The sequence below is a fragment of the Carcharhinus amblyrhynchos genome, chromosome 3 (assembly GCF_965287045.1).
Source record: "Carcharhinus amblyrhynchos chromosome 3, sCarAmb.v2.hapA, whole genome shotgun sequence".
NCBI lineage: Eukaryota > Metazoa > Chordata > Chondrichthyes > Carcharhiniformes > Carcharhinidae > Carcharhinus > Carcharhinus amblyrhynchos.
In genome coordinates, this window is record NC_137326.1 from 59,691,080 (window position 1) to 59,718,064 (window position 26,985).

At 42.9% G+C, this 26,985-nt stretch overlaps 1 protein-coding gene across 5 annotated transcripts in view; it reads right to left on the bottom strand.

Annotated features, from left to right (window-relative positions):
* Positions 1 to 26,985, bottom strand: part of dock3 (dedicator of cytokinesis 3) — a 965,674-nt gene that overhangs the window by 302,440 nt on the left and 636,249 nt on the right. For all 5 annotated transcript variants that reach the window (XM_080184500.1, XM_080184509.1, XM_080184492.1 and 2 more), the window contains one exon: positions 18,098 to 18,269. In XM_080184500.1, the coding sequence (XP_080040626.1) occupies positions 18,098 to 18,269 (172 nt within the window). The remainder of the gene's footprint in view (positions 1 to 18,097; positions 18,270 to 26,985) is intronic.

Below are 26,985 nucleotides of genomic sequence, written 5' to 3' on the forward strand. Positions count from 1 at the left end.
ACTTCCGGTTCTCGGGGCTTGTTAGTGTAGTTTACTTCCGTACCGGAAGTTAGGCCAGGGGATTGTCGTTAAGGGGGAGCGGGGGGTATAAAAAAGGGGTAGCAGCATAGAGCGGGCAACGGAGTGAGTGGGAACTGAGTGAGAAGGGCTTTGGCTCGCTGGGCTTAGGCGAGAGTAGGCTTAGAGAAGGTGAGTGACAGATTTTTACCTTTGGGAACTTACAGGAGGTTGGGACATGGTAGGGAATATAGGGAGGAATGTAAGTTGCGTCCGGTGCCACATGTGGGAGTTCCTGGTGGTGTCACGTGTCCCCAAGGTACACATCTGCAGTAAATGTTTAGAACTGCAGCGATTGAGGGCCCGGGTCAGGCAACTCGAGGGGCGGCTGGAAGATGCGTTTCTAGTCAGGGAGAACGAGGAGATAATGGCTGGGAACCATGAGCAGGAGGAGGTCTCAAGGGCTGAAGAGAAGGGAGGATGGACGACTGTTAGGAGGGGAAAGAGGAAGAAGAAGAGTAGTCAGGGTCCCCCGGCCTCCCCGGAGGCCCCCCAAGGTTCGTCGGCAGGGGCACAGAAAAATAGGAAGGAAGGGGAGACTGACTTAGAGGGACGGAAGGGGGCTGGTAAGGTGATAGTGGTAGGGGATGGGAGGGTCCGAGGGATTGATAGGAGGTTCTGTGGGCAGGGGCGCGACTCCAGGATGGTGGTCTGCCTCCCTGGAGCAGGGGTCAAGGATATAATGGAAAGGGTAGAGGGAATTTTGAAAGGGGAGGGGACCCAGGCAGAGGTCATAGTACACGTAGGGGAGGGGGACATAGGAAGGAGGAGTAGGGGAGAGGTCCGTAGGCAATTTAGGGAGTTGGGGGCCAAACTAAAGAGCAGGACCTCCAGGGTGGCACTGTCTGGGTTGCTGCCCAGTACAAGCAGGGCTAAGAATGACAAGATCATGCAGTTGACTGCATGGTTGAGGGACTGGTGTAGGGTAGAGGGGTTTACTTTTGTGGATCACTGGGAGGTGTTTAGGAGAGAAAGGCAATTGTACAGGAGGGGTGGGGAGGATTTGAACGGGAGGGGGACTAGTGTCTTAGCGGGGAGGTTAGCTGGGGTGTTCAGGAATGATTTAAACTAATAGGGAGAGGGGGTGGGGAGGTGGCTGGGAGAGAGTCGGGTGAAAGGAAAATTATAAGGGAGAAGGTGGTTCCGAGGGACACTTGTGGGTTGAACTGTGTCTGTTTCAATGCTAGGAGTGTGGCAGGGAAAACGGATGAGCTTAGGGCCTTGATGTTTGTGAGGCAGTTAGATGTGGTGGCTGTAACGGAGACGTGGTTACAGGAAGGGCAGGACTGGCAGCTGAATGTTCCTGGGTACAAGTGTTTTAGGTGTGACAGAGGAGGGTTGAAGAGAGGTGGAGGGGTGGCACTGTTAGTCAAGGAAAACATCACAGTAGTGCAGAGGGAGGACGATATGGAAGAAATAGGGATTGAGTCAGTGTGGGTGGAGTTGAGGAATAAAAAGGGAGAGATCACATTGCTAGGGGTGTACTATAGGCCACCCAACAGCCCAAAGTCAGTGGAGGAAGGCATTTGCAGGGGCATTTTGGACAGGTGCAGGAAGAATAGAGTGGCTGTAGTGGGTGATTTTAATTTTCCCGGAGTGAATTGGAGGGGGCCTAGAGCTGGGGGTACGGAGGGAGAGGGGTTTGTGAGATGTGTTATGGAAGGGTCGCTAGAACAGTATGTAACTAGCCCGACTAGGGGAGGGGCTATACTGGATTTAGTGTTGGGAAACGAGCCGGGGCAGGTGGGTGAGGTAGAGGTAGGCGAACATGTGGCGAACAGTGACCACAAGTCAGTCTACTTTAGGATAAAAATGGAAAGGGACGAGTGCCGTCCGAACGGGAGTGTGCTGAACTGGGGAAAGGCGAGCTATGGCAGGATTAGGAGGGAGCTGCAGGACACTGATTGGGAGGGACTGTTAGCTGGCAAGTCCACGGTTGGCAAGTGGGAGGCTTTTAGGGACAAAATGAAATGGTTGCAGGGGAGGTATGTTCCGGTTAAGCAAAAGGATGGGAAAGGTAGGATTAGAGAGCCGTGGATTACGGGGGATATTGAAGACTTGGTCAGGAAGAAGAGGGAGGCGTATGTTAGGTCAAAACAAATGGGTACGGAGAGTGCGCTGGAGGAATATAGAGAGAGTAGGAGGGAGCTAAAAAGGGGAATTAGAAGGGCGAAGAGAGGGCATGAGATGGCTTTGGCTGGTAGGATTAAGGAAAATCCAAAGGCATTTTATTCCTATATTAGAGGCAAGAAAGTAGTTAGAGGGAAAATTGGTCCTCTTAGGGACAAGAGTGGAGAGTTGTGTATTGAGTCGGAGGGAATGGGGGAGCTCCTGAATGAATACTTTGCGTCGGTATTCATGAAGGAGAGGGGTTTGGAATCGTGCGGTCTCTTGGAGGGAGCGGAGGTTCAGTTGCAGGATATAGTTATTACGAGAGAGGAAGTGCTAGGGCTTTTAGGTAGAATAAGGACGGATAAAGCTCCGGGGCCTGATGGTATTTATCCCAGGCTGCTTAGGGAGGCGAAAGATGGAATTGCTGGGCCTCTGGCGCAAATCTTTGTCTCTTCTTTGGACACAGGTGAGGTCCCAGAAGACTGGAGGGTAGCAAATGTGGTCCCGTTGTTCAAAAAAGGTAGTAGGGATAACCCTGGGAATTATAGACCGGTGAGTTTGATGTCGGTGGTAGGGAAGTTAATGGAAAAAATACTTAGGGGTAGGATGTATGAGCATTTGGAGCGTTGCGATCTGATTAGGGATACGCAACATGGCTTTGTTAGAGGGAGGTCTTGCCTTACGAATCTGGTGGAATTCTTTGAGGAGGTGACAAAAACGGTTGACGATGGGAGAGCTGTTGATGTCATCTATATGGATTTCAGTAAGGCGTTTGACAAAGTCCCTCATGGTAGGCTGGTAGAAAAGGTTAAGGCGCATGGGATACGAGGCCAGGTAGCTAGGTGGATTGAGAACTGGCTGGGAAATAGGAGACAGAGGGTAGTTGTGGAGGGGACCTTGTCGGGCTGGAGGCCAGTGACCAGTGGTGTGCCGCAGGGCTCAGTACTGGGACCTCTCCTCTTTGTAGCCTACATAAATGACTTGGAAGAGGGCGTAGGTGGTGTGATCAGCAAGTTTGCTGATGACACCAAGATGGCAGGGTTGGTGGGTACGGAACTGGATTGTCAGGTGATACAACAGGATATAGATAGGTTGGTGCAGTGGGCAGATAGGTGGCAGATGGCATTTAATCCTGACAAATGTGAGGTGATGCATTTTGGACGGAATAATGCAGAGAGGAGCTATGTGATAAAAGGTAGGCCGATTAGGAGTGTAGATATACAGAGGGACCTGGGAGTGCAGGTTCACAAATCCATGAAGGTTGCGTCACAAGTGGAGAAGGTTGTTAGGAAGGCTTATGGGATGTTAGCCTTTATAGGAAGGGGCATAGAGTATAAAAGCTGCCGTCTAATGCTTCAGTTGTACAGAACGTTGGTTAGACCGCATTTGGAGTACTGCGTCCAGTTCTGGTCACCTTACTACCAGAAGGACGTGGAGTCTCTGGAAAGGGTGCAGAGGAGGTTTACCAGGATGTTGCCCGGCATGGGGGGACTGGGTTACGAGGAGAGGTTGAAGAAACTGGGACTATTCTCCTTGGAAAGACGGAGATTGAGAGGGGACATGATAGAAGTATATAAGATACTGAAGGGAATAGATAGAGTTAATAGTGAGAGACTGCTCCCTAGACTGGGTACGAACACGAGAGGTCATCATTTAAGGGTGAGGGGGGAGAGGTATAATTTGGAGGTGAAAAGAAGGTTCTTTACGCAGAGAGTTGTGGGGGTCTGGAACGCGCTACCGAGTAGGGTGGTGGAGGCAGGAACGTTGGACTCGTTTAAGATGCAGTTAGATAGGCACATGAGTGAAACGAGAATGGAGGGATATGGTAGGGGCTATTAAATAGGGTTAAACCTCGGGAGACACCGGAAAGGCAGGCTGTAAGATTAATATTTTTGTCTTTATTCCACAGGTGGAGGTCCACCTCGTGTCAAACGAGGGGCATGCACACGGCAGGTCGTGCGTAGGCTGCTCTTGGAAGTTCCAGGAGTGGCCTAGTACTTCATGTCGGTGTGTGTGCTTGATCCTGGACCGGTAGACGGGCGCCGCAACAGCTCAGTGACTAGCACTGCTGGCTGTGCAGACACATGGATTTGGGCCTGTGTCTGTGGGAGTTTGCGCATTCTCCCTGTGGTTGCGTGGGTTTCCTCCGGGCGCTCCGGTTTCCTCCCACACCCCAAAGATGTGCTCTTAGGCTAATCGGTTTTTACCAAATTGACACTATTTCTTCCCTGAATCTGACTGAGTAGGGTTCCATTCGTAGACATGCAGGGTAGAATAGGTGTAGGGTGATGCGGCGGCGCGGGCTCGTTGCGCCGAAGGGCCTGTTTCCCATGCTGGGTTGTTCTTTGTAAAAGCACATCTAGTTCACTAATGTCCTTCAGGGAAGGAAATCTGCACTCCTTATCTGGTCTGGCCTACGTGTGACTAGATCCCGAGCAATGAAATTGACTCGCAAGCTACTCAGTTCAAGGTAATTGGGAATTAACAATGCTAGCCTTTCCAGTGACGGCCAAATCTAATGAAAGAATAAAGGAAAAAAATCAGTGACTCCCAATGCAAATGTGGACAATGTTCAAGGATGGGACAGAGCTTAACTGTAATTGAATAGATGCCAACACCTGCATCTAGCATAGCTCATTGAGAATGAGAATGTATCAAAGGGCTGGCCGTGTTCGTGGAATCATACCCTGATATCTTCAAAGGTTTAGCTGCATGACACAACCTTCTTATTTTTTATCTGCTTTCTTACAATATTTGCATCTATCTTATAACTCTGCTCAAACAGCTTTTCAAATTTACTAAAATCCTTTTCTACAATCTTCACAAACTGAATGATTGCTCTAAAAATAAAACACCACTGTCGATGGGAAAGTTGCTTCTTTAATTCTCATAATAACTTGGAGGCATGTTAGTACTGGAGATGGCCAGGGAGGATTGAGGGCTTAATTTAATGCCTCTCTCTAAGGTGTTTTAATACTCTGTCATTATCATTTGACTTCCAAACATCCCTTCTTTTCAAATTTGCCTGATAGTGCCTAAAATCTCACCCGCCTCAAATTGGAAACCCCCTCCCTTTTTTAAAACACACAAAGTTTTTTTTCTCACTTCATCTTCCTTCACTGGCACTTTAATTTTTAATCCTGTTGTTGATTCTCCCAACCTTCTAATATTCAAAGAAGAGGACCCACAATGTTTTTTCGTTTACTTAGGATCTTCTCTCCATGTCCTCAGTGGAACAAAATCCCAACTCCTTGCAAATTTTCTTTTTATACTGTTCTAACTATGTTTGGGATTGAGGATTTTAAACAAAAAGACACAGTTTGCACATGTAGATTCAAAATTACAACAACAGATTTATTCTGCGAAAAATCCCAATTACATCACCATGAAATCATGTGACTGGCTCTTAAAGTAATCATCCACAGGAGTGTTGCTGCACTCTTAGCTTTCTTTCTATGCTCTTCTTTCTGCCATTCTGATTAGCATCCACTTTTTCAAATCCTCTTAGGATTTTATATCAGCAAGATCACATTTTAATCATCTAAATACAATGGATACAGGGTCATCCTGTCTAATATTTCTTAATGAGAGAACCCTCAATCCCAATGAACTGCCTCAAATGCACTTCTATCCTTTCTTAAATATGGAGGTTAAAACTGTACTCTAGATGTGGTCTCACCAATGCCTTGCACAACTGTAGCAAAACACTGCTGTTTTTATGTTTCATTTTCCTTTCAATAAATGACAATATTTTATTTGCCTTTTTAATCCCTTGCTGTACCTGCATAGCCATCTTCCTTGATTCATTTACCAGGGCATCAAGATTCCTCTGTATCTCAGAGTTTTGCAATCTTTCCCCATTTAAATAATACACAGCTTTCTTCCTCCAATGTGGACAAGTTCATATTTTCTTAAATCACACTCCATCTGCCAAACTCTTACCCACTCAATTAACTTATCTATGTCCCTCTGAAAACTCCTTATGTCCACTTCACAACTTACTTTCCTTATCTATCTTTGCGTCATCAGCAAATTTAGCAACAATTGGTTTTCTCATCCAAGTCTTTGATATAGTGCAAGATTCTCTGGCCTCCACACAGTGTGTTTCTTGGTGGCAGGAGGCAGCCTGCCACTGGTCGACAGCAATATCATCTGGTCCTGTTGCTGTCCATGGGGTTTCCCACTGAATCCACCCCACAGTGCTGGGAAACCCACCGCGGGGAGTGAACAGCCAGAAGATCTCGACTATAAATTCTGAACAATTGAGGCCCAAGCACAGATCGCTGTGGCACTCCACCTGTTACATCTTGCCAATCTGAACAAAAAAATTATCCCTACTCTCAGCTTCTGGTTAGCTAACCAATTATCCATCCATGTTAATATGTTTCTCGCTACACCATGAGCCCTTATTTTGCGTAATAATCTTTCCCCTTATCCATGTCACTAGTTATTTCCTCGAAGAATTCTGATAAAACACAATTCCCTTTCACAAAACTTTTGAATTTGCTTGTTTGCACAGCAATTTTCTAACCTCCTTAATAATAATTCCACAAATTTCCCTATTAAAGATATTAAGCTGACTGGTCTGTAGTTTTATGTTTTCTGTTTCCATTCTTTCTTAATTAACAGAGCTACCCCTCCACCTTTTCCTAGCTTCCTGCACTTACTAAAAATTATTTGAATATTCTCAGTCTTTGTCATTCTGCAGCCATGAGTCTGTAAAGACTATCAGATCATACATATTTATTTCTAATTGTGCTTTCAGTTCATCTGTTTTGTCATGAATTTTATGTGCATTCAGATAGTGAGCTTTTAGTTTTGTTACTTTACTTTTATTGTAACTTCTAACGTTATCTGTTGCTGCACTTGTAGCTTTCTTTCTACTTTCTGATGCTTCTTGCCACTCTCTGATTCTCATTTCAGTTATTACTACCTTTCTGTTTTGCCTTGTCTTCTTTATTTATCGTATCACATCTTTCCAAACTTGTTCCCTTGCCTCCACTATTTTTTACTATTTTATCTACAGAATGCACTGCAGCAATTCACCAAAGATACTTAGACAGCGCCTTCCAAACCCATAGAAGGACAAGAGCAGTAGATACATAGAAACACCACCACCTGCAAAGTTCCCCTCAAGCTACTCAGCATCCTGACTTGGAAATATATCGCTGTTGCTTTGCATTTGCTGGGTCAAAATCCATCCCTAGCAGCATTGTGGGTCAACCCACAGCACATGGACTGCAGTGATTTAAGAAGGTAGCTCACCACCACCTTCTCAAGGGCAACTAAGGATGGGCAATAAATGCTGGCCAGCCAGCAGCATCCCATAAATGAATTTCAAAAAACTATTTAGTTCCACAAGCCTTTTCTCTCTCCTAGCTGTATGATTTGCCAGAACACAGTCCCAACATCGTTCAAGTGAAGATAATCCTAAAGGTTCAACTCTCACTTTTCCCAGTACTGGTTCCAGTGCCCCATGAATCAAAACCCATTTCTTCTGCGCCAATTTTTGAGCCATGCATTCAACTCCAATCTGATTTACCCTACATCAATTTGTTCAAGGCTGAGGCAGTAATCCAGAGACTATTACCTTTAAGGTTTGAATTTTTAATTTAACCTGTAGCTGCTCATACTCCTGAGCAGAACCTCTTTCCTAGTTCTACCTATGTCATTGGTACCTATGTGGACCCAAAAGGAAGTCCCAGGTAAGGAACAAAGACAGAGAATTGAAACAGGTTCCAGTTATGTCAAGAAAATGAGAACAGCAGAGAAACAGGCTCCGATTAGAGAAAATGGCTGAGGGGATCAGAAGCTTTGGTTATTGAGGCGGGCGAAGAGGAAGCCCTGAAAATCCAAGAAGGCAGTTGAAGATTAGTGACTCTGTGCTGCGATCACTCAGGCAAAGGTATTCTTTTGGAACATAATGCTCTACTTGGCATAGCCGAAGAGTTGAAACAGTGTATGTAAGTTGATGCTTGAGTGATCCTGGGAATTCAGGAGAACGGAATCTCATGAGGTAAGACTGAATCCATACGAGGTGGGCTGTCATGAGTTGAACTGACCTTTAGAAAGAATTCTGAGGTGAGACCTTTTAAGGTGAAGATTGAAAATCCTCGTGAGGGAGACATAGTTTTAGTAAGTTGGTTAACTCACAATATGCCTAACATTTGGGTAAATTGTTGAGAAAGCCATGTGTTATAATTGGACTACTTGTTGCAGGATCAAAGAATAGAAAGTGATAGCACGTGAGTTTTTGTTTGTAACAACAGAACAGGTTTATTAGGTAGCTGTTTATTCCACAGTGGCTGCATCCAGACTGAATAAAGCTCGCAAATTAGCTAATGACATCACAGACTGACCATATGATCAAATCCTTAACGGGCCCATGCCCACACAATAACTTTTAAACTATCCTTCTCTCTTTACTTAAGGTTCCCTAATATTGAATAACCATGATACCCTTACATAGTCATCAGAAAACATATATACGCACTGGCAAGCAATAATTATAACACAGTTAGTAGGAATGGCAATCTGGAGAGTGTCTATTCCTCACTGGATGCCTGTGTACTTCAGGATTCTAATTGTCCTTGACCTGTGAAGTACGCTCAGAGTTTGAAGCAGATGTTTCCACCTGGAAGGTATAATCGTCTCTTTTGCAGAAGGTAGGTTAGCAATTAGTCTGTCAATGATCTCAGGGTTGGCTGTCTCATCTGAAGTCATGTTTGTCATCTCTGGTGGAATGGAAGGTGGTACAGCATGAGGTAGTTCTGGCACTATTATTGATAACACATTGGTGTGTGTAGCCAATAACTGACTGATCTGTGCATTGTCTCCAGACTAACTCATCTTTTGTTTGTACAGTATACAAGATTGGACCAGGTTGAACCAAAACCGAGTTGCAGGAATTCACTTCTTTGGTGGTTTCACCACAGACCAAAATTTATTCTCTTTGTTGAAATAGATGTCACTTTGAATGACCTTCCCATCATTGGATTTGTAACTGCCGATTCTTTTCCACTATTTCAGAAGCCTCCTGTGGTATGAGTAAATTGAAAGTGGTTCTTAGCTTTCTCTTTGTGAGTAGTAAAGCTGGAGAATTTTGTGTTGTCACATGTGTGGTGTTGCAAAATGTCACCAAGAAACTGATTTGATGGCAATTTAATGAACCTTGGTCCTTGCAGGTTTTCAATACATGCTTCAAAGACTGGACAAATCTTTTGGCTAAACCATTTGTCGAAGGTGATGATTCTATCTATTGGATATGACTCTTCTTTAGATGGTCTTTGAACTCTTGAGCCATGAATTGTGGTCCATTATCACTGACCATTTGTTCTATGAAAAGTAAAAGATATTGGAAACACCACTTAGTAGTACATGTCCAGCACGGAAAAGTAAACATGAAAATGCATTTGCATTGGCATAGTTTTAAGCTTGATGATATTTGATTTTGTACAAATGTGTTGCAGTGTTAATGACCATCACTGAAGTCTGCTTGCAACGAGCGACAGAATAGCTTGTACAACCCGAAGACGGTATTTAAGGGTTGGTGATCTGTCAACAATGTGAAGTGATGACCATAAAAATACTAATTGAACTTTCTTATTCCAAAAATAATGCTCAGTGCTTCTTTTTCCAAATCTGTATAGCTTGATTCAGCGCTTGTTAGGGAATGTGATGTAAAACCTTTCTTCTCCAAAAGATAGCATGGCTCACACCACCACTCCAACAGTGTTGATGCATCACAGGCAAGTTAGAATCATAGAAAAACAACAGCACAAACAGGCCCTTCGGCCCACAAGTTGCGCCAATCTTATCTCTATAACCCTCAATCCTATTAAGTCCCATGTACTCATCCAGAAGTCTCTTAAAAGACCCTAACGAATTTGCCTCCACCACCACCGACAGCAGCCAATTCCACTCACCCACCACCCTCTGAGCGAAAAACTACCCCTGACATCTCCTTGTACCTATTCCCCAGCACCTTAAACCTGTGTCCTCTTGCGGCAGCCATTTCAGCCCTGGAGAAAAGCCTCTGAGAGTCCACCTGATCAATACCTCACATCATCTTATACACCTCTATCAAGTCCCCTCTCATCCTTCGTCTCTCTAAGAAGAAAAGGTTGAGCTCTCTCAACCTATCCTCATAAGACATGCCAACCAATCCAGGTAACATCCTTGTAAATCTCCTTTGCACCCTTTCAATGGCTTCCACATGCTTCCTGTAATGAGAGGACCAGAACTGAGCACAGTACTCCAAGTGGGGTCTGACCAGTTGTAGTGGCAATGCTGCATTCAAATGAGCCAATACTTCTGAGTTTTTCAGTGCTTGTTTGGCTGTGTTGTAAACTTTTTTGCAATCTGGTGCCCATTTGGTACTTGTTTAATGCGTGACACGTTCAGTAGTAGTTTAAGTATGGTTTCTAAGTTTGAGATGAACTTCCCATAATAGTTTATTAACCCAAGGAATGATCTCAACTGTGTTATGTTAATTGGTCATGGAGCTTCCATAATAGCTTCCATCTTCTTTGGTGTTTTGAGTAAACCTTTGATGACAATGACATAGCCTAGATATTGGATAGATGTCTGGAAGAAGTCAGGTTTGTCTTTCCTGACATGAAAACTATTCAGCTGAAAATATTATCAAAATTACATAAATTTTTAGTTCAAGATTAATAAATCTTCTTGTTCATTTGAGCCCATAATTAAGATGTTATCAAGATAACATTGTACCCCCAGTTTAAGATCTGGCCCATGGACCATTGAAATAAATCAGGTGCTGGTGCAATTCTAAAAGGTAATCAATTGCAATGGAAAAGGCCTTTATGAGTGATGATGATAAGCAGGTATTGAGATTCAGTTGCAACATTCGTTTGTAAGTAAGCCTGCGAAAAGTTGAATTTGCTGAACTTCTGTCCTCCTGCTGGTCAGCAAACAAATCCCCAATCAATGATAACAGACATTGCTCTGCACAGACTTGTTTTGGAATCTCTGCAAATACTTACAGTGCCACCCCGTTTCATTATAGGCCCTATAGGGGTTTCCCAGTCACTAATAGTTACACCTTCTAAGACTCTTCAATTCTGATTCTACCTTTGAACATTTAGCATGAGGTACAGCTCTGATCTTGAGATTCTTAGATTTGGTTTAATCTTGCGTGACGCTTGATCTCCTTCCATTGATCTGTGCATCTTTGAATTCACTATTATATTTCTCTGAGATGTTTTGCAAGTTTGTGCTAGAATCCATGAATTGGTTCACAGCATTCCAATTCAACTTTATCTTCTTTAGCCAAGAATGACCAAAGAGAGCTGGAAAGTGTCCTTGGATAACGTGGAGAGACAGCTTTACGTTAGCCCATTTAACACTATTTTGATAGTGATGTATCCTCTAAGGTGCTCAGATCTACTTTCTTCTTTGTAGGTCCTGTGTTGACCTCCATTCTGGTTGATTTCCCATTCAATTTTGGAATTACCCAAAATCAGTGTGATTCATCTTGAGTCGATCATACATTCAGCTTTAATTCTTCATTAACCTTATGTGTTGGCTCTTTATTTATCTTGTTTTTTTCCATCTTATAAATTTGTTTGCTGAAATTTGTTCTATTTTCTTTCTTTGGTATATCAGGGTTGTTTTTAAGAGACACTCTTTTCTGCAGAAGTTGTTTTCTTCCAGCAAGCCCTGGTTATGTGACAAATCCTGCTACAATTTTTGCATTGGCTGTTCTTACTCCAGCACTCAGCCTGTGAATGACCCATTTTTATACAGCGGTGACATGCCTGTTGCTGAATTGGCTTCCTCTGGTTGGTGTCCATGTCATGGATTCTCATGCCTACTCCTAACTGAGAAGCCTCTTTTGCAGCAAGCTCAATGCTGTTTTTAACTCTAAATTCCATTCTGTTAATAATAGAACATAGAACCATACAGTGCAGAAAGAAGCCCTTCGGCCCATCGAGTCTGCACCGAACACAGTTCCACCCAGGCCCTACTCCCATATCCCTACATATTACACCCACTAATCCCTCTAACCTACGCATCCCTAGATACTAAGGGGCAATTCTTAGAATGGCCAATCATCCTAATCTGCACATCTTTGGATTGTGGGAGGAAACCAGAGTACCCAGAGGAAACCCACGCAGACATGAGGAGAATGTGCAAACTCCACACAGTGACCAAAGCCGGGAATCGAACCCAGGACCCTACAGCTCTGAAGCAGCAGTTCTAACATGCCACCCCAATCTTCCCTGTATAGCTTTATTTCCAAGGCCACAAACAAGTCTGTCTCAGATATTAACATCCAAAGAGCCACCAAATTCACAATATTCCACGAGGTGCTTCAGGATCATGGCAAACAGTGTGATGCTTTCTCCATCTAATTGATTCCTTTTATGCAAATGAAAATGCTCCGCTATGATAAATTGTCTTAGGGCAAAATTTTGGTTAGTTCTTGATGAATTTTACTACCATATTTCTTAGGTTGAAACAAGCTCCATATTAGATTAGAAGTTTTACTGCAAGGGTGCTTAGGAAAACAGGGGCTACAATATCCTCGGGTTTGTATTGGCATGGATATAATGGTGAAATCTTTCTATTCTCCTTCCAATTATCTGATTCTTCCTTAAATGGCCGAATGCTGCCAAAATTTCCTGCCATTTTTTACTAGCACTGCAAATTGTACAACAGCGTCTTTGATCAAAATTCTATGGCAGTGGGAGCCAAATGTAGCAGCTATTTTTTTCTGAAGACTTACTGCAGTGTAAAACCCTTTTCTCTCCCACTCTACCTCCATGCCTATTCCAACATTTCATATGGTGAGATCTGCAGCCTGCCCTCCTCACGGTGCTAGTTTAATAATCTAGCAGCCTTCTTTTCTGTCCATCACCTTACCGGTCTGATATCAGATGTCTGTTACTAATTTTGTCCAAAGTCAGGACTTTCTGTCTCTTCTGATGTTAAGTGCTATTTCAATTCTTCTTATCTTTCTTTTCAGTTGAAGAATTAAAATCCACTCCTCACTGCCCGTTTTCTTTTGATCCTGTTATATCTATAGCATTTGTTGCCGGATAAAAGAATAGGAAGTGATAGTACATGGGTTTTATGTGTAATAACATAAGAGGTTTATCAGGTAGCTGTTTACTCTGCAGTGGCTGGATCTATATTGAATAAAGCATGCAAAGTAGCCAATGACATCATGGACTGACCACGTGACCAAACCCTTACAAGGACCAGGCAACATGCAATAAATTTAATATTTAATATCACGGAATCTGCTTTGGCTGCATCTGTCATTTATTGTGCAGTTTATTAACCATAGTGCCTTGTTAATTCATATGTACCTAAGATTTACCCTGAATGTTGGAGCAACAGATAGATTTCGTAAATGGTTTTATTTTTCTGACTTTGTATGGTAAAACTTATTTTTGTTGTTCAAAATCCATGGAATATCATGGCTTTATTCTATTAGGAAGTGTCTTGAATCTCAAGCTTTGTCTACTTTAAACAAAATATTATTGGTCCCTATCTGAATCCTACCAACAACTTAGGGATCTGGCCAAGGATCATAACACTCCCCCGATCATCATCGTCACTAAATGCACCGTATTTATCAACTGAACACCTGCAGCTCTGACAAAGAGTCACCTTGACTCAAAACATTGGCTCTATTCTTTCTCCACAGATGTTGACAGACCTGCTGAGATTTTCCAGCATTTTGTGTTTTTTGGTTCAGATTCCAGCATCTACAGTATTTTGCTTTTATCTATATGCATGTATTAATAAGGTTACCCTGGCAGCACTGAAAGTGACTGATGCTGCCTTGCTTGCATCACTTTTCTCCTCTTTGTCTTCTTCCTCTTCCTTGGAATCATCTACAAAGAACCTGTGTCTTGTTCAGGTTCAGATCTTGAGCGGTATGGTAGCACAGTGATGAGCACTGCTGCTTCACAGATCCAGGGACCTGGGTTCAATTCCTGGGTCACTGCCTGTGTGGAGTTTGTGCGGGTTTCCTCCGGGTGCTCCAGTTTCCTCCCACAGTCCAAAGATATGCGAGTTAGGTTAATTGGCCATGCTAAAAAAAATTGCCCTTAGTGTCCTGAGATGCATAGATTAGCGGGATTAGTGGGTAAAATATGTACGGATATGGAAGTAGGGCCTGGGTGGGATTGTGGTCGGTGCAGACTTGATGGGACAAATGGCTTCTTTCTGTACTGTAGGGTTTCCGTGATTCTAGGTCTCACTGCTATGCAATGTTATTCAGAACACAAGACTCATGGCCATGCTGCACACCCTGGTTGGTGCATCTTTAAAGGCGCCTCAAGATCTTTGCAGGCACTTGAAGAGGATATTCAGCATGCCTCTATTCATTGCAATGCTTTTTGGCTTTATTGGTTAGCTTTCTGATCAGTGTCATCTACATTTGAAGTGAGTATCTCTTGTCTCCATGCAGCCACTTGTTATGTATGCTTCTGGGTGCAAAGATGTGGAGATGCTGGCGTTGGACTGGGGGTAAACACAATAAGAAGTCTCAAACACCAGGTTAAAGTCCAACAGGTTTATTTGGTAGCACAAGTCACTAGCTTTTGGAGCGCTGCCTCTTCATCAGGTGAGTGGGATTTCAGTTCACAAACAGGGCATATAAAGACGCAAACTCAATTTACAAAATAATGGTTGGAATGCGAGTCTTTACAGGTAATCAAGTCTTAAAGGTACAGAAAATGTGAATGGAGAGAGGGTTAAGCACATGTTAAAGAGATGTGTATTGTCTCCAGCCAGGGCAATTAATGAGGTTTTGCAAGCCCAGGCAAGTCATGAGGGTTACAGATAGTGTGACATGAATCCAACATTCCGGTTGAGGCCATCTTCACGTGTGCGGAACTTGGCTATCTGCTCAGCGACTCTGCATTGTCGTGTGTCATGACGGCCACCTTGGAAAGCACTTACCCAAAGATCAGAGGCCGAATGCCTATGACTGCTGAAATATTCCCCAACAGGAAGAGAACACTGTTGCCTGGTGATTGTCAAGCAGTGTTTATTCATCCATTATCATAACGTCTGAGTGGTCTCTCCAATGTATCATGCCTTGGGACATCCTTTCCTGCAGTGTATCAGGTAGACAACATTGGCCGAGTTGGATCTCACCAAGGCCATCCCCACCCCCCCACTTCTTGCCTTCAAACAACTGCACAACCTCAAACAGACCATTGTCCACAGCAAACTACCCAGCCTTCAGGAAAACAGTGACCACAATACCACACAACCCTGCCACAGCAACCTCAGCAAGACGTGCCAGATCATCGACATGGATGCCATCATCTCACGTAAGAACAGCATCCACCAGGTACACGGTACATACACTTGCAACTTGGCCAATGTCATCTACCTGATGTGCTGCAAGAAAGGATGTCCCAAGGCATGGTACATTGGGGAGACCATGCAAACACTGCAACAACAGATGAATGAACACCGCTCGACAATCACCAGGCAAGAGTGTTCTCTTCCTGTTGGGGAACACTTCAGCGGTCACGGGCATTTGGCCTCTGATCTTTCGTTAAGCGTTCTCCAAGGTGGCCTTCATGACACACGACAGCGCAGAGTTGCTGAGCAGAGACTATAGCCAAGTTCCGCACACATGATGATGGCTTCAACCGGGATCTTGTGTTCATGTCGCACTATCTGTAACCCCCACAACTTGCCTGGGCTTGCAAAATCTCACTAACTGTCCTATCTGGAGACAATACACATCTCTTTAACCTGTGCTTAACACTCTCTCCACTCACATTGTCTGTACCTTTAAGACTTGATTAGCTGTAAAGACTCACATTCCAACCATTATTTTGTAAATTGACTTTGTGTCTTTATATGCCCCGTTTGTGAACTGAAATTCCACTCACTTGATGAAGGGGCAGCGCTCCGAAAGCTAGTGGCTTATGCTACTGAATAAACCTGTTGGACTTCAATGTGGTGTTGTGAAACCTCTTTCTGGGTGTAAAGTCAGGGAGCTTGGACATTTGAAGAATGATAAAATCATGGCAGCTCCTCAGGAATCTGCACATACCTACAGGAGTATCTTTTTGTGGTTATTCCTCAGGTGGACAATGATTAAATGGAAATCCTTAGAGTTCACAAATATTCCTGAATGATCTGGGATACGCAGATTGCCACTTTGTATCATTAATGATGTCTTGCATCTGTGGGAAGTCAGTCATAGCTGCAATCCTAAATGCCCAGTCATTCCGATCGACATCACCATCAGTAGAGTTCACATAATTGCTGGCGCTGGCAAACAACCCATTAGTCACCTTTCTTACACATTATTCCTGGATATATCTCTGGTAGATCCCTGAAAGTTCTTAGAGTCAAAATTTTGAGCGTGCTGGTGACTTTGACCAGGGATCATATCTTCATCCAGGATTCTACAGATGTGTGTAACCAACTAACATGATAACCTAAGTCCCCCAGAAAACTATTTGGACATGTCAAGGAAACTCTATCTCTGCTTATACACCTGTGTGTGGGTACTGTTTCATGTAATATGCATTGTTCCACTGCTCTCCTCTTAACAAAAGGCTACTGCTGCTTTGCTAATCTATTGTCTCTTGTCCAAGGTGCAATCTAAGACAGCCAAGATATCACCCATCCTAAAGTAATTCAGAAAACTTTCGAAGTGGAAAGTAAATGCTTAGTAAATGGACAAACCCTTTCCCTTTATTACTTAAGAAGGCAGCTTTGAGTACTAAATATTTCCTTGAGTTTTATTCAGATTCCTTCATTTTACCATTGTATTCTAGCCTTTCTTTCACTGGAGAGCCTTAGGAAGCTTGATAAGTATGTGGGCACGAGAGTAAATTTAAAAGCGTATGGAAATATGGCCCCAGTTAGAACATATGCCAATAGGTAAGCCCAATTTTCCTGAATGGGTCACGTACAAGCAGCGTAACATGCTCTTGTTAAATGTCAACAAGACAAAAGTTTCAAATCCTCTTCCCAATATCCTCACATTTTGGTTGGTTTTAACAGGCCATTCCACCTCATGCATTTCTTCAAGTCAAAATTTCCACCTTTATGGCTGAAAGATACTGCTATCTTGTTGCACAAAAAGTCTACCATGAATATGTACAATTGTGTATTGTTCAATCCAGTCTCAAAAGAATCATCAAACTCTAGGATGTTAATATGTTACATTGAAAAGGTGTCACAGTACCACCCTCCAGAATAGGAAGTGCTCAAATGTCTATCAACATCCAGATTTTAACACCAAGATGGAGGCAGCCCAGTCTAACATCCTGGGAAGTAATGCTCATTTTATTCAATCAGAACCAGTTTTCTCCACTGATCTTGACAAATATTTGGGCAACATATTTTGAAAATGAGTTTTTAATTTCGTTATACTTATTGTCCATAAAAGTACACCATCAATTGTGGTTAAACTTTGGTTATACTATATTTAAGCTCTCTTACTGATAGCATTTCAGGCCTCATAACGCCCCAGTCTGCACAGAATAACAATAAAAACTAAAAGCATTCCTGGAAAAAAATAAGGCATCACCTATAGTTCCGTGCTCAGCATACAAGCACTTCCCTCCCCCAATGCACTGTTAAAAATACAAGATAGCTGAAGCATTAAATGTAACATCAACATGCACAGGCAGAATCATTAGCCTTGAAATTATGCCATGTGATACTTGTGTATGACCATTTAATATATTAGCTTGAAATTGCACTCTCTGGTATTCCACTGGAAGGCAAACACATTAAGACTGCCACTAAGATAACAAAGACAAATCTGAGATGATCATATCAAGCCTTTATATACTAATGTGCAAGGGCTCTTGTATCAGGGCATATATCTGTAAGTGTGGTGTAAGAAAGAAACACTTCCTAGATCAACATTGAGAACTCTGGAAAATAGTAAAAAATGGTTCAATACTACCATTCTGAGTTAGTTTAGTAGATGAGAGTAGTGTTGAAATCCAAAATAACTCCTTGGTGCTTCGCTGAAATATGAGACTGGATGGGATGTTGGGGCAGCCATTGAAGTCCTCTTTACAGCAGGGGAGACCCAGGTACAGCCCATGGTTACTGAAAGTGCTGTTTTCATCACACTGTAACATAAAATTCACAGGTTAGTTTGTTTACATCTCCCATTTACCTCCACCATACATCTTGCCATCCTCCCCCCACAGTCTTCTATTATGCAGCTTCCTCTTTTTGCCAAAACAACACTGCGACATGTTGCTCAAGTGAAATTAAACTGGCTATTCTTTTAAGTCATGGCTCAACAAAAATCAGTCAAAAAGGCTGATGGAATGTTGGCTTTTTCACACAGAGGCTGGAAAACAAAGGGAAGTGGTGAAGAGATTGTGCTTAGACACCATCTGGAACACTGTATTCAGTTCTGTGCATCACCTCAGGAAGAGTACATTGGCTTTGGAGAGGCCTAAAGCACCGATTCATCAGATTGATGCAAGCATGTGTGAATCTGCACAAGAATCTCTGAAGCGTAAGAAATCTAAATGATATCTATAAGTTCCCATGCATTTCCTTTAGTTTAGGAGATTAGGGATGACCTTTTTTTAAAATTCATTTAGTGTCACAAGTAGGCTTATATTAACACTGCAATGAAGTTACTGTTAAAATCTCCTAGTCGCCACATTCCAGCACCTGTTCAGGTACACTGAAGGAAAATTTAACGTGTATGTTTTGTAAAATATACATAGATATCCTCAAGTCTATTTTTAAAATGTTAAAACCGAACAACGATCCTTAAAATCACTGAACCGTTATCTGTCTGTGACCCCTGAACAAAAGGAGCTACCTGGCAGTATCAGGGAAACTCCTATTGTTACCTCTTGATAGCTACAGGCCAAATTCAAAGGCAATTATATAAAGACCATCTGCATTTCAGAACCCAAGCTGGCCAATAGCTGTCTGCTCATCTGCTGAGACAAAGGATTCCATAGCCTTCCTTTTAATTCTTAATGATAAAGACATTGAACAATCTTGGGAACCCTGATGAGATAATCACATCCTTTGTCAAAGACGGTATAGATTGGTGGGAATCTTGTGACATGGATCTCTATTAAGGGACAACAGCAGGGCAGTTGTGGAACCAGTAACAGTGCTCTGATTAAATGCAAAGCTCAATCTGCTATTTACCATCTAACTATCAGCTTACAGAAAAGGAGCTCTGTCCAGATTGAACACCTGGTTCCCATTAACACTGCTCCTGCTGGAACTTCTGTACCATCACCCACAAGGCTGATTCACCTTTGCATGTCTATCTCATCATGTGAAGTCAACACCACCGGAAAAGTAAATGCTACATTATTGGCTATTTGTTATCAAGAAGCTTTGCAGCCTCATGGCTTCAGTCCTTCATGCCAACCAAAGTATCAGCTCAAACAAGAAGGCATCAGCCTGTATTGTTATAAAGTCCAAGTTATAAATTCCATTTATATAATTACAGCTGACACTTCTTCTGCATCTAACCTGTGTGTGATACTCAGTGAGATGAGTGATTCGATCATTTAGTGCCAATCTAATCACCAAAAAGCCTCTACTGGAATTTATTTTGAACTAGAAAAATCACTCTGAAGGTAAGGAGATACACACACCCTACACACAAACATACTAATAATGACTGGAAAGGACCACACAAATTATCTCTGCAAAGGAAGCAATTTTTCATACAAAGATTGGTGCAAATCTATAATTCTCTCCTTCCCTGGAAATTATAGCCTTCAAGGCTGAGATTAACATTTTGTTAGGAGGCATCAAAGGATAAGAAGCAAAGGCAAGTAAATGCAGTTAAGGCACACATAAACCATGACCTAACTGAATAGCTTGGCAGGCAAAGGGGATGGAATGGTCTATTCTGATTACATGTTCTGGCCTATTGCTTCAATTAGATTTCAAAGTGACAGTTGAAACTTAATGCAAAGACGCGTGAAGTGAATCCATTTGGTAGGAAGAAAGAGGAGAGGTAATACAAAGTAAATGGTACAAGTGTAAAGAGGGCGTAGGAGCAGTAGGACCTGGGGTGTATGTGCACACATCAGTCAACTTGGCAGGGCAGGGTGAGAAAGCAATTAATGAAGCATACTGGATTTCAGACTTTATTAATCGGGGCACTGAGTACAAAGCAAGGAAATTGTGATAAACCTGTGTAAATCATTAATTCAGCCTCAAGTTGCATCCAGTTCTAAGTATTACACTTTAGGAAAGATGTGAAGGCAATAGAGAAGGTGCAGAAAAGATGCATAAAAATAGTTCCAAGGGTGAGGAACTTCAATTACATGGATACGTTGGGATAGTTGGGGCTGTTTTCCTTGGATAAGAGAAGTTAAGAGGAGATTTGATTTGGATGTTCAAATTCATAGGAGGCCTGGACAAGAATAGATAAGGGGAAACTGCTCCAATTGGTGGAAGGGTCAAAAACCAAACGACACAGATTTAAGATAATTGGCAAAAGAAACAATAGCACAGAAGAAAATCTTTTATGGAGTCAGTGGTTGGGATCTGGAATGCATACTGAGAATGTGGTGGAGGCAAATTCAATCTTAGTTTACAAAAGGGAATTGGATCTTTATCTGAAAAGGAAAAGCTTTCAGGGTTACTTTGAAAAGGCGGGGGAATGGGACTAGATGAGTTGTTTTGACAGAGTTAGCATTGTACGATGGGCTGAGTAGCCTCCTTCTATGCTGTAACCATTCTAGGATTCCGTGATTCTAAAATTGCTACTTAAGGAGTTTTCCCAAATTATCAACTGTTTGTCAATCTCTGCCCCCTTTTTAAGAAAAAGACATCTCTCTGGTAATTGTTTTATGAATGTGAAATTGAGCCAATTGATCATAACTGTGATATACAGGACTAAAAGTTGAGCACGCGTTGTTTGGGTAGTATTGCAATTTGCAATCTTCCCACATCTGTTGAGGTAGAAGTAGGCTGCAGGCAAGTTTGGAGCTGCCTCCTCAGTTGTCTGATTGCAGCATTGGTCTGAGCAGTGTTCACATTGATGCTGGACTGAGCAAGCTGTGCCAATAGTATATGGTGCAGTCAGCTTCTCTTCTTAAAGACATTATAGCATAGTGGCCCAATGATTAGCACTGCTGCTTCGCAGTGCCAGGGACCTGGGTTTGATTCCTGGCTTGGATCACTGAAGCAAAGGCAAATAAATGCAGTTGAGGCATACATGAATCATGACCTAACTGAATAGCTTAGCAGGCAAAGGGGATGGAATGGTCCACTCTCAGTACATGTCCTGACCTACTGCTTCAATTAGAGTTCAAAGTGACAGTTGAAACTTAATGCAAAGACATGTGAAGTGAATCTGGTTGGTAGGAAGAAGGAGGAGAGGCAATGCAAAGTGAATGTACAAGTACAAGTATAAAGAAGGCATAGGAGCAGTAGGACCTGGGGTGATTGTGCACACATCAGTCAACTTGGCAGGGCATGGTCTGTACATTCTCCATGCATCTGTGTGAACTTCCTCCGGGTGCTCCGGTTTCCTCCCACAGTCTGAAAGACCTGCTGGTTAGGTGCATTGGCAGTGCTAAATTCTCCCTCAGTATACCCAAACAGGCGCCGGAGGGTGGCTACTAAAGGATTTTCACAGTAACTTGGCTGCAGTGTTAAGGTAAGCCTATTTGTGACACACGTAAAAAAAAAATTATATCCCTCTTAAAGGTGAACTTCATTGAATATAAGGATACTGCTGCTGAATACTATTGTTGCAATTTTAAACAAGAAAAATGGAAAGCCATGGCAGAAAGAGGACTCCTGAGTCACAGATGTGACATTAGCGGCCTTAATGCTGGAAATGGACAGCAGAAGAGTCTCTGTATTCCAAGGGATGGTGGGAAGTGGGGCAAAAGGTCTTCAAGGACTGTACTCAGAGGGATCAGTAGCAGGTAGATAGAGAGATCAGTTATAGACATTGGTGCTACAAGAAGTCTAATGACCTCAAGTAGGTTGTCAAGGTCAGTGAATGCGTTTTAACATGATCTCTCTCACTCACCACTTCATTGGCCTGTTAACTCCTCAATGCACCACACCTCCATCACTCACCTGTCAGCACTCCCTGGCACTCAGGACTCATGCCCGACATCCAAATTCTCAATGGTACCCTCATATATATTCCAATGATATCAGCCTCACACCCAGCTCATGTTGCTTCCACAAACCTCAGCTATTCAGTTTTGGGAAGGACATCACACAAACACAGTGCTGCATAATCACTGATAATCTGTCTTGTTTCTTACAGAAGAAGGTGGCACATAATAAAGGGAGCAGAACAGAATTGGCAAGGACGAGGACACTTGCATCTCCTGATCCTAATGCGAGACAAAGCTCCCAACATCATGGTCCCAGCTGCAACACAGCCATTGGCATTGCTGAAAACATTGAGGATGATGATGTTCCTGCCTTATGCCCTTTCTTAACTCCCAACTGACACTAATCCTACTATCTAATGTAATGGGCAAGCAGCTAATCATGAAATCTCTTACTTTCTAACTGACTCCACTTCCTTCACACCTATCTTCACCTTCTTGTCTTCAGGTTTCAGAGAAACAAGGACTGCTGCTTCCCCATTCACAGAAGCTCCAAGAAGGAAAGCAATAGCAGAGTATCGATGAAGAGGTCTCATCATTTGATTTGAGACTCATGTGTACTAGTTCAGATACTGCCATGCACATATTTTAAAGCTTAGTACAGCTAAGCGAGTTACCAGGCATGAGTGGGCAGCAACCATTCTGGGAAAAAAATGATGCATGTACCACTCATAGAAAGGTGGGATCACAGATGAGTTCTGCGAAGGATTCAGACAAGGACCTCAACTGGATGGCATACAGGAGAACACTGATGGGCATGCAAACAAAAATACTGGGTGCCTTGGATGGCATATCAAACAGCCTCCTATCACTGCAAAGAAGCATTAAAGAGTCTGATTGCAAGCTAGTAAAGGGCTTTGTGCAGAGCTTGCCCTCTCTAATAGCCCTCTACATCTGCAGCCCCCATACTTGTTACCGCTTTGCATGGACATGTCAACAAATAATCTGCCCTCATGTGAGAATGCAGCAATACTTCTTGCTAAATCCAGCAACTCATCACAACACTTCTAAAAACAGCCCAGCGTACTTCCACACTCTTCGCAGGAGCAAAAGTTATTCTAAATTATCTTACCTGCAAGTTGGGTACTTGGCTCCTACATAACACTCATGCTGGTCCCCTCTCACAGTTGAACTCTTGTTCATTGAGTGACAGGTGAATATATAAAATGAATTTGCATGGTCCACATTTGGAAGTTGAGTTCACATCAGCTGGTAGAACTGAGTGATATCATGATGGCATCAGGTCAGGTGCCTCCTGTGCACACTGTGGTGCCTGCATGAGCATTGGCAGTTGCTTGGGAATGGCTGGACATGCAGCCTGTCCCAGGTGGCTTGCACAGCACCATCTCAGCAGTTCTGAATTTAGTGCCCACACTTTTCATACATGGCATGGTGTGCTATTTTGAGAGCTGATGATTGTATAACTTCTAATATATCATGTTGCTGTCTCCAAAGTTAGTGTTGTGTTACTAGAGGATAGAAATCAAAGGATTATTACATTGTGAGCTAGAATGCCAGCAGAAGAGTTCTCAAACAGAACTCATCACCTGCAAATGCTGCATTTCTATTTTGTCTGCAGTGCTAGTTCTCTATTAGATCAGGAAAAGTTCCTGATAAGTCATTTAGAGGTGCAAACTTCTCATTCTTCACACTATACACTGCCATTATGTTATTATGCAGTGAGCTGCTATGATATAGAACTCACTTCCTGAAACGGTTGTGAAAGCTAAGTCAGTGGGAAATCTCATAAGAAAACTGAAAAAATATTTTGCAAAAACAATTTACAGGACCATGGGGAAAGAGCAGGGAAATGGATAGAATTGGCAGCTCTTTCAGAGAGTCAGTACGGGCCTGATCGGTTGAATGGTCCCATTCTGCGCGATGCTTTTTCCTTCGATCATTGGTAAGAGGCCTGAACAACTACCACCTCAAATCCACTAACATTGTTCAAACCAGAGTTTTGGAAGTTGCATTGATTAATTGCAATTTCTTATTGAACCTGTCATGTCAACATCCACTTTCTCTCTTCATCCATTTTGTGGCAATTACATTAAAGTCACAACACCATTCAAAACTGTTTCCTAATTGATTGTTTAAAATTGTTTCTCAGTGTCTAGGTTTGCTTACAAGCTGGTCACAGTAAATTAGTGCTATGATGGCTGTAATAAGGCAATAACTGTAGCATCCATTAGTGTTCATAATGTTGAACATAAGAACGTAAGAAATAGGAGCAGGAGTAGGCCATCTAGCCCTTCGAGCCTGCCCTGCCATTCAATAAGATCATGGTTGATCTGAAGTGGATCAGTTCCACTTTCCCACTTTCTCCCCCCATAACCCTTAATTCCCTTGTCTGTCAAAAACCTATCTACCCGTGACTTAAATATATTTAGCGAGGTAGGCTCCAGTACTTCAACGGGCAGAGAATTCCAGAGATTCACCACCCTTTGAGTGAAGAAGTTCCTCCTCAACTCTGTTCTAAGCTGCCCCCCGCCTTATCTTGAGGCTGTGCCCTCTAGTCCTGCTGTCCTTTCTGAGCGGGAAGAATCTCTCTTCCTCTACCCTATCCATCCCCTTCATTATCTTATACGTCTCTATAAGATCCCCCCTCATCCTTCTAAACTCCAACGAGTACAGACCCAGTCTATTTAGTCTCTCTTCATAGTCCAACCCCCTCATCTCCGATATCAGCCTAGTGAACCTCCTCTGCACTCCCTCCAAGGCCAAAATATCCTTGTGCAAGTGCGGTGACCAAAACTGCACACAGTACTCTCGCTGCGGCCTCACCAGTGCCCTGTACAATTGCAGCAAGACCTCCCTGCTTTTATATTCTATCCCCCTCGTTATAAAGGCCAGCATACCATTTGCCTTCTTGATCACCTGCTGCACCTGCAGACTGGGTTTTTGCGACTCATGCACAAGGACCCCCAGGTCCCTCTGCACCGTAGCATGCTGTAGCTTTTCGCCCTTTAAATAGTAATCCCTCCTACTATTAATCCTGCCAAAGTGGATAACCTCACACTTGCTAACATTGTACTCCATCTGCCAGGTCCTTGCCCACTCGCTCAGCCTATCCAGATCCCTCTGCAGACATTCCACACCCTCCACACAATTTGCTTTTCCACTCATCTTTGTGTCATCAGCAAATTTTGTTACCCGGACATGAAACAGAATTGTACCAAATTTGCGAATGACACAGAATAATGACTCTTGTATTAAAAGCCATTGGCTTAGAGCTAGGGTCTCTGTATGCTATATTAATACCACAATAGCATCATCACAATACAAATCTAGATACATGTCAACATATGAAATGTCGAGGTCAAAGTCAGGTATGCTATTAAAGAGAAGGGGTATTTGACTTTAAAACATCATTGTGGGTGAGGAGCAATGTATCTATGAATCTATAATTAGGGTGGCATGTGGCACAATGGTTAGCACTGCTGCCTTACACTGCCAGGGTCCCAGGTTCGATTCCAGTTCTGGTTGATTGTCTATATGGAGTTTGCATGTTCTCCTCAAGGAAGTCTCCTCAAGGAAGGATTTCTTCCGTGTGCTCTGATCTCCTCCCACAGTCCAAATGTGTGCAGGTTAAGTGGATTGGCTGTGCTAAATTGCAATTAGTGTCCAAAATGTGTAGATTAGGAAAATTAGTGGGATAAACTGAGGTAGTATGGGTTGAGGTTAGAAACAGGAAAGGAGAGGTCACCCTGATGGGAGTTTTCTATAGCCCCCGGAAAAGTTCCAGAGATGTAGAGGAAAGGATTGCAAAGATGATTCTGGATAGGAACAGAAGTAATAGGGTAGTTGTAATGGGGGATTTTAACTTCACAAATATTGACCGGAGAAGCTAATGTTCGAATACTTTAGATGGGTCAGTTTTTGTCCAATGTGTGCAGGAGGGTTTCCTGACACAGTATGTAGATAGGCCAACAGGAGGCGAGGTCACATTGGATTTGGGACTGGGTAATGAACCAGGCTAGGTGTTAGATTTGGAAGTAGGTGAACACTTTGGTGATAGTGACCACAATTCAGTTACATTTACATTAGCAATGGAAAGGGATAGGTATATACCACAGAGTAAAAGTTATAGCTGGGGGAAAGGAAATTATGATGCAATTAGGCGAGATTTAAGACGTATAGGGTGTGGAAGGAAACTGCAGGGGATGGGCACAATTGAAATGTGGAGCTTGTTCAAGGAACAACTACTGCGTATCCTTGGTAAGTATGTACCTGTCAGGCAGGGAAGAAGTGGTTGAGCGAGGGAACCGTGGTTTACTAAAGAAGTTGAATCGCTTGTGAAGAGGAAGAAGGAGACTTATGTCAAGATGAGACGTGAAGGCTCAGTTAGGGCGCTTGAGAGTTACAACTTAGCCAGGAAGGACCTAAACAGAGAGCTAAGAAGAGCCAGGAGGGGACATGAGAAGTCTTCGGAAGGTAGGATCAAGGTAAACTCTAAAGCTTTCTACAGGTACGTCAGAAATAAAAGAATGACTTGGGCAAGATTAGGGCCAGTCAAGGACAGTAGTGGGAAGTTGTGCATGGAGTCTGAACAGATAGGAGAAGCGCTAAATGAATATTTTTCATCAGTATTCACACAGGAAAAAGATAATGTTGTCGAGGAGAATACTGAGAAAAAGGCTATTAGACTAGTCGGGATTGAAATTCATAAGGAGGAGGTGTTTGCAATTATGGAAGATATGAAAACAGA